Source organism: Trichoderma aggressivum (genome assembly GCF_033847375.1).
Source record: "Trichoderma aggressivum f. europaeum strain CBS 100526 chromosome Unknown scaffold_011, whole genome shotgun sequence".
NCBI lineage: Eukaryota > Fungi > Ascomycota > Sordariomycetes > Hypocreales > Hypocreaceae > Trichoderma > Trichoderma aggressivum.
The window spans coordinates 501,226-514,537 of NW_026946377.1; the positions used below are offsets into that span (position 1 = coordinate 501,226).

General features: G+C 52.7%; 3 protein-coding genes across 3 annotated transcripts; 2 read left to right on the top strand and 1 right to left on the bottom strand.

The window, feature by feature from the left end:
* Window positions 1-9,447: 9,447 nt before the first annotated feature.
* On the bottom strand, window positions 9,448-11,639 carry Triagg1_3784 (uncharacterized protein; the record flags this gene model as incomplete). Its single annotated transcript, XM_062898114.1, has 5 exons — window positions 9,448-9,529; window positions 9,679-9,912; window positions 10,066-10,329; window positions 11,096-11,390; window positions 11,609-11,639. 5 exons carry the CDS (start codon window positions 11,637-11,639, stop codon window positions 9,448-9,450), a joined length of 906 nt encoding a protein of 301 aa, XP_062757287.1.
* Window positions 11,640-12,067: 428 nt separating this feature from the next.
* Window positions 12,068-12,535, top strand: Triagg1_3785 (uncharacterized protein; the record flags this gene model as incomplete). The annotated part of the gene is made up of 1 exon (XM_062898115.1): window positions 12,068-12,535. One exon carries the CDS (start codon window positions 12,068-12,070, stop codon window positions 12,533-12,535), a length of 468 nt encoding a protein of 155 aa, XP_062757288.1.
* A 107-nt stretch (window positions 12,536-12,642) lies between these two features.
* On the top strand, window positions 12,643-13,046 carry Triagg1_3786 (uncharacterized protein; the record flags this gene model as incomplete). The annotated part of the gene is made up of 2 exons (XM_062898116.1): window positions 12,643-12,774; window positions 12,879-13,046. 2 exons carry the CDS (start codon window positions 12,643-12,645, stop codon window positions 13,044-13,046), a joined length of 300 nt encoding a protein of 99 aa, XP_062757289.1.
* Window positions 13,047-13,312: the final 266 nt, after the last annotated feature.

Sequence of the window (13,312 nt, forward strand, 5' to 3'; positions counted from 1 at the left end):
CTCGGTCTCTGATGGCAGAACGTTAAAACGGTTGAGGAGATGAGCCGACATCCAGCGCTGGATGTTTATCCCAGTCAAGGCTGACTGCAAGTCATGGCCCCGAAGCGTTAAGATCTGCATCTTTACGATCATAACCGTGTTGGAGCTTCCGTGTGGTGGACATTTTGGGAGGCTTTCATGGCTTGTGTTGTGGTGCAAGTTGCAGGAGTCCGATGCATCGACATCTCCGCGGTTGCTGCTGGAATCTCCTATTGGACATCCAGCCATTAGAGCCCATTTCCAAGATACTATTTCCAAGATACAAGTGGCCGTTTCGTTCATCTTCGTCTAAAATGAGTGAGACGCCAGGTACAGTTCTTGCTCCGCGCTTTGCATCCTGGCAGTAGCCGGCCAAAGCAATACCCGATTTGGGTGTGCATGAGATTTCGGTAATTGCGAATGATCAACACCCTTCATATCCATTTATGTGATACTTGTTTGTCCTGGATAATCTTTTTTCCCCAGTGATGATTATACTCTTAAATTCGAGCACAGTGCTGAGATGACAAAGGAAGTAGCGAATCCCATTCGTAGCATGGCCGTCGTCGACATATTCGTACTTGCACGAGTAGAGCAGACTTGACCACAATAGTGGAGTAGGTCTCACGGTGGTGGCTCCCGAGTATCTGGAAACGCACCGAAGCTTGGCCGCTACAAGCGGCAAGCTATCTGCCTAATGAAATTGCGTTGTCCAATCAGTGGTTGACTTGGGCATAGGTTCGCTCGAGGTACCAAGAATGGAGTACGAGTTCCCATCCTAGTCGTCACTGAGGTGCAGGGGAGGGGTGCAAGTAGGGCGTACCAGCCACTCAATTACACCAGTGCTGGTATGAGTAGTACGAGTACATGTACTCGTAAGTGCGCATATGGAGTACCTGGACGTGCTCGTAGCTGCCAGTCGTATTGCAGGGACTTGTATGCATGACAACTCCTTGAGCGCGTACCAATGGTTTCTGTGCGGTATCCATCTGCAGTGGTCTCGGCATGGCAACGAGGATGAGTTAGATGAGCAAATAGAGATGCGGGCGGCCGGTTGACTGGACACCGCTGCCGTCTCGGAGACGACCGCTTTGGAAAGATATGTATTGAGTTGGCGGCCAAGTACCAGTAGTAGTACAACTGGGTAGCACAAGCAGATGGTACTCCGTGAAATGTTTGTTCGAGAAGAATCGAGCAACGCCGGCGACTAGCATCTGCTGAAGCAAGCCTTGTGTTCCTGTAATTGGGCAAAGGTAGCTTGGGATACGGAGTAATACTACCTCCCGTACTTCGTAGGGCTCGCAGCAGGAGGACGGATATGGCTCATGGCCTGGGCCGCCCGCCACAAGGCTCCTCCCGTCCTCGCCGGGTCTTTCGTAGTTGAGCTGCATGATTATATCCGCCCCCTAACCTGTGTACCCCCTTTCGGCCCGCAGAAATCCATGAATTGGCACACAATTCAGAGGCGAGTTGATGCGAGGTGATTGACACGCCGCCACGAATAGGCCGCCACGTAGTAGGAGCATGCAGCCATATGTATATTGATCCATATGGGTAGGTATTCAAGCAGCCGTTCGTTGGCCAATACCTCGAGCAAGTATGAGAGCACCTTTGCGTCCACGGGTGGATTTCCAGCTAACACCAGGTGGGATTAGGCCGGGACGAGACTGATGAACGGTCTTGGGCAGCGAGTAAATTCCACTGTTCGTTGATGACCATCGCTACAACCCAAGCTGTCGTTTACCCGCCCAACATTTTCTATGCATCTCGCTGTTTCAGTCCGCTCAAAAGGTCCATGGGATGCGGCTAGTATTCGGCTACTGTGAGTGTGTGAGGTCGCGCTTGCGTAGCACTGTTGAGGGATGGCGCCTGTTTGCCTGTACAGGGATCCTGGACGCGAGCATGTATACAAGAGCCCCACAGAAGCGCGGCGCCGTTGGAGTTACTTCGTACGTGCCAAGTGCGTACCAAGCATGAGTAGGGAAAAGGAGTGCAATCTCAATGAGAGGTCCAGAGAAGCTGAGCTATAGCGAAGCCTGCATTGGAATGCTGGTAGACGGTGAAAACCCTTGCTGAGGACTGCATCATGGCTCGGTTATCAAGACAAAAGTGTACTCGTATAGCCACCCCTAGCATTGGGTAGCAGCACGGCAAGCCGCTTTCAACGTGACGAGTCTAGATTCTTGTGGGAATTGGCTGTACCTTGCCTGTTCTTCTCTTTTTCTCGATTCGATGTTAGTATGTGCTAGCATTGCGTAGGTTGTTGGTTCCATCCCGTGCTTAGAACACCTGCCAAATTACAGATGCCTTACGGTCTCAGTGTTGCTTTTGTTGGGCTTGTTGTATATGAGGCTTTAGCCCGGGGTACTCAATTTTGAAACGTTGGTTTATCAGTCAATGTGTGAATTGATGCCCGGAATCTTTCAAATAGACGGAAGAAAAGGCGGGTGGGGAAGGATGCTGTCCAAAGCAGAGGTCGGAGGAGATGCAAATCTCAACTGCGTTCGGGACTCAAAAGTGAAAGACAAACACCAAGTACTACACTTGGTCGTCATGGGCACTTGGCGGGAGTTGCTTCCCTAGTATGACGATTGGATGAGTTAGTTGCTAGCCTGAGTGTGAATAGTTGTTGACAACAGAGGGGAGGGTATCAACCAAAGGGAAGGCTAACAAACCTGGCTCAATGCCTCAGCCACGATCTAAGGGTCGCCCCCTCTGCTCCGTAGGTGATCGAGTTTTGACGGGGTAAACTGGTACTTGGGACAAGCCGTTCAGCTTAGCGAGATGATACGTCGTGCTCTGTCTACCTGGGGCTTTGGGCAAAGCCCATGGGCACTTGGAGAGGCCGTAACTGTACAGGTACTCGTACCGGTCCCCTGGACTGGCTGACGCCCCTGGAGTTAGGTACCTGCTGTACGTACTCGGCCACTCACCGCGTTGCCCTTAATGCCGATCATCTCATGAGGCTGTCTGAGCTGCCTGGAGCGTAGTCGGTGATTACGGAAAGCTATACGAGGTTGCGGCCGAACGAATTCACTGCACCCTCGTTAGCTGCGATCGAATACACTGCTGTGTAGCTGGAATCAGGCCATCTCAATCCTGGAGGCCATGCAAGGGAGTGGGACAACTACTAAAACACCTACCGTAGTTAGGCGGTAGTAGCTCAACGGCGCCTCTGAGCGAATCGCCATGGTGCCTTCAACGCCCCCAGAAGAGCCGGTGGCGCCTCAGGGTTCAAGTCACGCTCGCCGCATCAATCATCGGTGGGCATCAAAATGGCGAGGCTGGCCATGCCGTGCACAATTGGCATCTGGGGATCATGATTGTAGGGTGGAAAGTCTGCCTGACGTTGATTTGGCGTTTGGGCTAGCTGCAGCCTTTGCGCGCCGCTCTTTCCTCAAGACTCAATTCACTCTAGGTACCAAAGTCACGAGTTTTAGCGACCGCCTTCCTCGCCACACAAAGCCTTCCTTTCCATCAATATTATGGAATGCAACATTCCCACGACTGTTTATCATCTCACCGTCTTTTGCACCAGCTCAACTACCTTAGTACCTGGTAGTAGAGACCGCTACGTATTTCGTATCCTCGCCTCTCTCGAACAAGGCCAGCTCCCCGCTCAAGAATTGCGATGTGAACTAGCGCTTCCTTCAGCTTCCTTTAGGTCGCTATCTAACCAATTCAACTCTTGGCTGGGCGTAGTATACCTTCGGTCTGCCTCTATCTACGACCTACAGGTACGGTGGTATGGCAGACGGTAAGGCAAATGTGATTTGTCGTTTGAAATCTGGACTGAAACTAGCTCCCCCCTCTAGGCCAGCCTATGGCTAACCTCACACAGGCGATTCCCTACAGAGGCAAGGAAACAACAGCGCCTGCAGATCTGACCGTCAGACATCCGGCGCCCTCCTACCTCCGCCGGCCCGGCCGGAAGACATCCGATAAGCGGCGACGCCAGTGGGCTCAGACCGGAATACTCGATTTCACTGGTCACCGGCGTACATGGCCTCCCATGGTCTCTGCTCGTTAGCTCTAGCAGGGCGTTTGGGTGTTGGGTTGTTGCGAGGATTCGTACACAACGTATGCCAATTACGAGCACGAAGAGTGTGCACTGCCACTAGGGTGAGAGAAGTGACGGTCAACTGCGCCGGAAAAAAAAACGATATCGACGTGTCACTACTCCGTGCATTCAAAAGTTGAATGGCCACCCAGAGGCAAATTTGGACGCGGTAAGTTTCGCACCATGAGATCCCGCCGACCTCAACTCGACTGAGCTAAGATAATGGTCCAGAATCAGCTCACCACACTCAGATTTTCTTCTTTGGCACATGACCTGTTTACAATGGCCGCATCAGCACACTGGATGGTTGCTGGATTCGTGTGGCATAAGAGGAGACGAGACACCTCTTTTTCGACCATCATGACTCTGTTCCGAGTGGTGGGAGGGGTGCACGGATTGGGTTTGTGTCAGCGGACCCGTGGCTAGCCGGAGGAATTTGGACGACTATGACAGCATTCTCCGTGCCATTAACCATACACCATCAATCAAGCACACAAACGTGATGCTAAAGATGGTGTGCAAAGCCGACTCAGCTGGGAGCTCCCTGATTGGTGTGTATCGAGCCACCCCAAGACATGGCCCGGTCCGCCCAATGGCACACGTCGCCCGGCCGTCACGTGAACAGGATCTCATGCATGCAACTCGGGTATGCTGCAGCTCTCCCGACGGAAGCCCCAGTTTTCGGCTACCAATTTACACCAGGCGGGCTGGAGACTTGGCCGTCCACAAGGGCCGACTCCGGGACGGACAGAGTCTCAAACAGCCTGGGGACTGGACACTGCAGACGCTGGGCACGTTTTTCTGTGTTGCCCATGTCTCACCGGGTACCAGGGACATGCCGCTTGCCATCCATTCTGCTGGTAGCATTGCACTCGATGATGGCTGCTCTCCATCGCAGACGTTAGCACCCGATCCAGTTGAACACTCGCTCAAGAAGAAGAAAAGGGGGCGCCGATGAACAGAATGGAGGCGCGAAAGGGGGAAAGCCGGCGAAGGCTTTGCTGCTGGGCGCTAGGTGCCGTCCTGTTGCTGTGGACTAGACAGCAGCTAGTCAAGGGACGAACGTGTGCCACGTCGCAATTTCATCACTGCGACATAGCGCCCTCTTGAGGGGCTGGCTGCATGTCAGGTTCTGCTCGAGGCCGCTAGCAAACAAGCTGTCGCCGAGTGACTTTGTCCCACAGTGCGAATAGCTGCCGAATCCTTCCCCTTCCATTCCTTCTGTCACTAGCTTGTCCACACGCCCCCCCCCCTGGCAAACCTACAGGCACTGGACGCAGATACAGGTAACTCTGAGAACAAAAGCCACAGATGGAGCCGCCCATAATTACGAGAGCGGGCGCAACGCACACCAAACACAAGGGGGGATTTCCAATGCCGATGAATGTTTGATTCTTGACCTGACCAGGGGGTGCTGAAAGTGAACTAAAGACAGAGATGGAGCCCCATGTTGGCGAAAGCCCGGCCACTTGCTCATGCTGCTGAATCCTTCGAGACGGAAGAGTGTCGCGTTTTCTGTTCCCACCTGATGTACGGAGTACAGGTACGCAGAACTTGTTCCTATATCTGCGAGTATCTCAGGATGTCTAAATATCCCGCTCTTCCCTGAAGACGATTCTTTGTCGTCTGCTGTGATGGCTGTCGCAGCCGCTGGCTTTCTCTTCTGGCCGGAGGTCTCGGTATTGATATGACCTCGGAGCCATCGCTGCCGCAACGAAATGGAGTACTCGTACATGTGTGCGCAGCCTCTTGTCCATGCGAGCGGCCATTTCGTCGACCTCTCAATGGTCACCGCGAGACCTATCATTTGAGATGCTGTCTCTCTTGCTGCATGTTGGCTGTACGAGACGAACGATATGACGGCTCCCTGTCTTTGATTTCTATGCAGCAGTATCCAAAAGAGAAAAGGTGTAATATGCAGCAAGTCCGCTATGTTGCCACCCCACGGGACCTCGACTGCATGCACGTCCAGCGATACGGCTCCACGAGGCCGCGCATGACCGCTGTGTCGAGTGGATGGGCTGCGGATACTTGTCTGCTTGCAACGGTTCAGCAAATTTGCCTGGGCCACCGTCTACGCAATTGGCACTCTCAATGCTCCTTTCCGCAGCCGCCTTGCCTTCAACACGCGTCCATAGGCGTTTGTACATGCATGGTCCTTGTCAGACCGTTGCGGTTGCCCGCGTACCACCGCCCACCAGCTGTGAGTGGAGAAGAAGCGTTCTCTTCTTGTCATTTTTCTTGTGCCTTTGGGGGTCCCACAGTCTGCCGCCAACCCTGTTCGCGTCTGTTGCGGTTTGTTTTGCGCCACTCCGTGAGACGTAACGAATCAGAGGCCTGTCCTCACCAAGTGCATGAGAAGAACCTGGCAAGGTCTCAGTCCTGTGGAACGTGAGCGGCACGGCGATAGCATTTGGCGCCCCTTGTCGCGCTACCGGCGTCAGAATGGGGAGACGCTGCACGAAGCGCATGGAGGTTTGTGGAGATGAAGCATCCGATAGTGACGGGGGGACGGAGTACTCCGGATGCACAAGAGCTCGCTCACTACGCGAGGCCTAGACGGTTCTCCACAGCATCCCGACTCTGCAGAGAACCAGCGGTGAACAGATGATCGAACGATCTATTCTTGGGGGGCACTGACTATGATACCCAGCAAGCTACGCCAAGGCGCGGAGTAGCAGCAAATGAGTCTTCGATGCACCTCGAATTTCGTCGTCAATGGCAAGGAAGGCGGAAACGCGGAGGAGCGCCTTCATGGGCCCAGAAGGGATCTCGCCGTTGTTGCCATTGTCTCATCAGATTCTTATTCCCTGGATTTACGCACTAGCTCAACCACATGCGGTTGCTGTGTGGCTGGACCTTTGGCAGGCTGAATTCCCTGTCCCAAGGACGAAGGAAAAGCCAACAAAGTAACTACTCCGTATCTCCTTGTGCATCATGTACGAGTACCTAGCGCCCAGCTACCTACCTATCAAGGCTTCCCCTGCAGTTGGCTCCTCTTATTCTGTGCCAGTCAAAAATAGTACTCAGCTTGAATCGAAGACTCGATGAGGAGCTTCTGATGCAAACCCCCTTCCCCCCCTTCAGCAATACATGTATCAGAAAGCCACACGCAACCAGCCATTGTCGGGCATTCGAAAACAAGCCCCTGCCGTGCTGTGCTCGCTTCCTCCACTTGGCATGCGATCAGCATCAGCGGATTGGGCAAGGTGCATATCACATCGACGTGCCATCCTTTCAGAAGATTTTTTTTTTCTTCCTGTGTTGTACAAGGGCAGAGCGAGCCAATGACGATGCAAAGTGCGGCGCTCGAACTTGCCATCCACAACCCACACATCGGCTTGTGTCGCCACTAAAGCCATTAGAAAGTGTCGCCCGCGGAACGGTGCGCTCTTGCAGGTGCATAGTCACCCGTGATCCGCTGACACCTCGGGGCCCCCCTGGACTAGGCTGCGGTGTCTCAGTATGACTGGTGAGTTCTCAATGAATTCCACGACGCAGCAAGCGGTACCAACAACGCACCTCGGCGGTGACAAGCAGCTTGACATGCGTATAGAATCTGGCCACGTTTCTCCACAGACGCCCACTGCTGCAGGCTTGCTGCGCCTCCATATTGCCAACCCTCCTTTGCCCACAGCTGTCACCAGCCCGAGCCGAGAGAAGAGGGGAAGGAGGAGGAGGGAAATTCGCCATGCTCGTTGCTAAGACTGAGGGGTCAATTCGAGCGTGACGCAAAGGGAGAATGACCAACGCAGCCCATTACGTCTGACAGGGAGGCGATTGCTTCGAAATTGAGCAACGGGAGATGATGATGAACAAGCTCATCAGCTCAGCACCTGGTCTTTCAAAGATGAGCTGGAAACACGGTTATGCCTAGCGCGGATTGTCCACGCAACCCTCCCAGATCAATCTCCAGCGGGCAAGCCACCGAACAGTTACCGACACAAAAAAGACACGGTTAGGTAGATGCTCCCGGCCGAAACCCACCAACTCCATAAATTCTTTCTCGAGGATCCAGAAAATGGCACGCCATTGCCATCTGCAGCAAAGCTGGTGGGTAAAAGCCAGCTGCTTGCAGGCAGCTGTACTCAGCGGCAAAGGCAGGGTCATCATGTATTTGCCTCACCGCCACGACATCTGACCCGACAACCGTTAACTCAAATCTTCGTACCTCGAGGTGAATTATGACAGCATGATTAATCCCGCTACCGTTGCGGTTCCACCCGTGCTCTCTGGGCACCGGGCTGCATGATCCTTGGGAGCGCGAGCGGGCTGCGGTGGAGGACGCTGACCCCCAGCCTCTCGGATCTGCGGGCTTATGAACCGGCCCGCCCATCCGGAAAGCTTTAGGCGGACGACCGATAGAGGTGCCCGGCTAACGCGGAGGTGCCGTGTCAGAATCACCTCCGATTTTGGAGACCAAGTTTCAAACAACCCCAAAATTTTGGTCTAAGGAGGCTGGAGCAAGGGAGTTGTCTTATATCTGGGGGGAGCGAGCTTGTGATGGCTTGTGATAGCTTTTGGCCTTTCTGTGTCTGTGGTTACAATTGACCGACTGACTATCTGTCTGCGGATCTGTTGGTAAGACCAAAGTCTGACTCGGAGCAACGGAGTAAACGGCGTGTCGTAGGAGAAGGGGTGATTGCTATGAACAGTGCCACTATCTCGCCAGCATTTCGAAGTGACGTAGTCATGAAGGCATGTTGATCTCGCAACTGGGATGTCGAGCTCAGCTCTCCCCTTGAAGGAAGACAAGACATTGATTCCTAGCTTCAACGGCTGAAATGATGAGCTGGTGTCTGACTGATACGTGGCATTTTGTCGGCGATGACGGATGGCTCGACTGTGGAATTCTATGAAAAATCTCGATCTTGATGTAACAACTCATCGGAGACGACACTTTACGTTCCCCGTGCCCATCTTTGTGGCCTTTGGGCGGCCGGAGTTGAATCAATAGACCTGAATCCGTCTATCCTGGTCCTTAGGTAAAAACACGGCTTCCACTCCTTTCTGAGGGACAAGGATGAAGAAAGAAGAACCAAAGGAACTATTGGCAAGCCGCCCAAGTAGGCTAGGCTTGTGAACAGAATGAAAGGGGATGGGGAACACTAAACGTAACATCATGCCGATGGAACATACTCGCGAAATTAAGAAGGTAGAGAGATAGGTAAAAGACCTTATGCGATGGGATAAGTACGATGAGAGGTGTACATCTCTATCCAATGAATGCATAAGGTAGGCAGGCAGCCTGGTGAACTCGTCTTGTGTTGCTTCAAGTGTGCAAACGCAAGCTGTGAAGATGATGGATAATTCTATGTGATGCAGAGCATCTCTCACGAAGAAGATGCTTGCGAAATTCAAACTCAAGATTACTGTCCTTTCTCTTCGAGATCAACAACAAAGGCTCCGCCCAGGAGAATTGCGGGTTCATCAATATTGTGATGCTCGTAGCTAGAATCAACATAAGCGTCATTAGTGAGCTTTGACATGGTAAATATATCAATCCATCTGGTCTGGGGGGAGGCAGATGACAAAGATGGAGGTGGGCGAGCGGCGCGATACGGGGAGAAGAAGGAAAAAGGAAAATCTTCATTGCTCACCTCAAAGTTCCCACTCCGCCGGCCTCGAGTAAGAATGCTGGACCATCCTGAAGAGTCTTGCCGGACCACCGCATAGCAAAGGCTCTCAGGATGTGTCCATGCGCAACAATGAGGATATCGCCCGACACCTTGTGTGGCTGTTTACCCCCAGGCGGATTTAGGACGGGCTCATGAAATCTTTTGCGAATGTCGGCGATGAGACGGTCAAGGCGGTCGGTGATATCTTGCGGGCTCCTATAACATGTCAGATATAAACTTGAAAGCGTATCGTGTATCGTATGATTCTGAGACAAGAGCCGCCCTAAGGTAGCATCGAAGGGGCTGTATGTCCCGGGGCGTGTGCGTTATTCTCATTGATATACGAGCCAAGGGAAGGGCGTGACTTACTCTCCTCCTGGACAGCCATCTTTCCAAATGTCCCAAGTTCCTTCGAGACCCTGCTCGGCTCTCATTCTGCGGATCTCTGGGCTTGTGACGCCCTCGTAGTCCCCATAGTCCCACTCCCGAATGTCTTCGGTAATCTCGACCTTGGCATTGCATTGAAGACTGCCTCCAAGGGAATTGCCATGCGGTTGCCATGGCAGCGGGCCGGATATGCCAAGATTGAGCAGTTCAAAGGTGCGCTGTGCTCGTTTTCGCGGGGAGACGTAACTGAGTAGGGGTAATTGCACCAACTGATTAGCTTCTGTCTGCAGCATATACCTTTTTTTCCCTGCATTCACGATTTGCTTGGGTACAGAAATGAAATCAGAGGCCAACGCGTGCCATACTTGTAGGAAATGGAACTAACAGCGGGAATTGGAACTGCTACATTGTACGAACAACAGAGGACGCCTAGCCTCTGGTGGGAGATTATGTGTGCAGCACGGAGAAGGTATAAGAAGCGTGAGGTGTCTGGTGAAGCAAGGCTATTCTGCACCTGTCACGTAGTTGGACTGGGCTGACAAGTGCAATGGATGTGGGAAACGACATTTCTAACCTCTCCCGGAAGAAAACTCCAAGAGGCAGCAGAGGGTAAGGAACTGATTTAATCAACAAGGGAGAGGAGGCAGGGAGAGGCATCTCATTTCTTAGCGGAGACTTCCAGAGTGACGTACAGACGCTTAGTAGTATCCTCAGCAAATCAATTGAAAGTGAGAGTTGACGTTTTACCATATTTGAAACATGGTACACGAATAAATGAAAGGGTAAGAGTTGGCAAAGAAATACCAAAAGAAAAAATTGCCCATCTTCTGCTCCTTCCTTGACTGAAAGGTGGCAGTGTATGAACAACACTGAATCAATGTGGCTGGGAGGCGGAACGAGTAGGATTTGACTTCAAAATCAACCTCTCAATGTGATGGCAGCATACAAACTTGACACTGCAAAACGAGGCCGGGTGCTCAAACGAATACCAGAGTAAAAGTGAGGGACTTACATATGGCACAGCTGGTGGGGAACAATCAACCGGTCATCGCCCACGAGGGCCCTGCCTGTTGCAATGACTCTCTTCTGGCCATTGGCCGTCAGGGGGATGTCGGTGCTGCCCGTGTGTCGGCCGTTGAGTGACCACTCGGTCTCGCCGTGGCGGACGATGAAGACGCGGGGTGCAGCCATGAGGCCGATACGAGTAACAGAGTTGGAGCTGTTTCGGGAGACGGGCGGGTTCTCGGTGTTGACGGAGAGAAAGAGGAAGAAAATGACGAGATTGTAGAAGGGCGACGCTGGCAAAGCTGGAGAGGCGATCAAACGTGATGAGAGTGCTCAATTCGACCTTATATAGACCATCTATTCGCCCGGGAATCAAGGAACGGATGTCGAATTCCCAAAGACGATGGCAGATTAGCGGGTTGCCGGAGGGGTCAGTTTAGCGGCTGCTGGTGATGTCAGGCGGCTCACATTGCCCCGGGCAGCGCTGCTTTATCCGGTTATTTGAGCCCCCCAAGCCCACCAAGCTTGGCGAAAAAGCCGGACTGTTGCATCTGAAGGACGGGGAAGAATTGGAGAGGAGCGTGTGCGTGCGTATGTGTGCGTGAAAAAGAAGAGCAAAAAAATAAGACGAACCTTGTTGATGCCATTGGAATTTTCAAACAGCAGAAAGGTGGAAGGAGCCTTCTGCTTTGTTAGCATCGCTGTGGCTGGTGATGGGATTAGTACGTTAGTACCTTATACTCGTAGATAACAAGGCGGTACTTTGGCGCACAGCCACTGGCCCAAGTTGGCGAGTGATGTCTTTTGTCTCGCATTTTCAGTAAAGCTTCCCAAAACTCTATAATCTCCCTGCTTAATCCCCCAAAATATCCCACAATCTTGACACATCACCGTCTCTCTCTCTCTCTCTCTCTCTCTCTCTCTCTCTGCCCAACCCCCCGCCAGTTGCAACGCCGAGAAATCCTCCAGACATGGCATCATGGTCCAATCCTCAGCCTCGTCAGCATCGGCCCTGCCCCGCTTCTTACTAAGTCTCTCAGCCTCCTCCACCTCATCACAGCAGCTTCACGGCCCCGCCAATGAAGCCGCCGCATGCTCACGCATTGCTCCCGCATCGCCGCCCGATTCTGCCTGCCGGAGCACTAGCCAAGACATTGAGCTGGTGACCCTCCATCCCTGGAACAGTCCCTCGGCCGCTGCGGCTCCTCGTATCGTCAAGCACAAGCGGGCGTCCCTGTCGCTGCCCGCCGTGTCGCCGCCGTCCGCCCTGCCGGAGAGAAAATCTGCATCTGCTTCGCCGGGCAAGGATCTTGTTCAACTTGTGAGCCGCCGCAGCTCGGCTAGCTTGGAGCTTTCGACCGCTTCGACTGCTGATTCGCCGAAGAGGGGCATGACCCCAATTGAGCGCCAGAACAAGGCCAATCAGATCTGGAAAGGCTGCTGGTGACATCGTGGCATCCTAGGCGACACACGGCACCATCACGTTTTCCCTGGGTAGCCCGGAAACAAGGAAACAAACAGACTAGGCAAAGGAAGGATAAACAAGACCCAAAGATGGCTTCACCAACTACCCTGACCAAGCAGCAAAAATTCAGAGGCGGCGTCTGGGCCGTGGCCTTTGCCGCCATCATCATGGTTGGCACCCTAACCGGCGCACAGCTCAAGTCGGACAAGCAAAAAGAGCAGGTCAGCGAATTCCCCAGCTCTTGCCAGTGCCCTTTTCCATCTTTGGAGATTTCATACGTGGAGTTGTTTCTTTTGTAGATGCTCTTCTAACATATCCTTTATAGTCCATCAAGGAGTTTCGCCAGATTACTCCCAGCGAACAAATCGCCATGCTCGAGAAGCAGCGAAGCACTCTTGTCGAGCAAAGGTCAGTTTTGCAGAAGAAGCTGGACGTCTTCAGGGAGCGTGTCCAAGAGAGGCAGCAAGAACAGGAGAATTCCAAGAAACGATAGGGCAATTTGTGGGCTCCTTTTATCACAAAAAAAGGGGGGAATCTGAGCCGTTTGACAATGAGCTACTGAAATCATGCAGCATTGCGTGCCCTCCAGTCTTGACAGCAGGGCCATTTGAACTCCTCTATTTCTGCTATGCTACATAGAGCAGCGGAACTTTTAACTTTTATTGTTATAATTCACTGGCGCAAGCAAAGGTTGAAGGAAAATCACGGAAGATGACTGGTCTTGGAAAAAGAGAAACACCACGATACCCATATAGACTT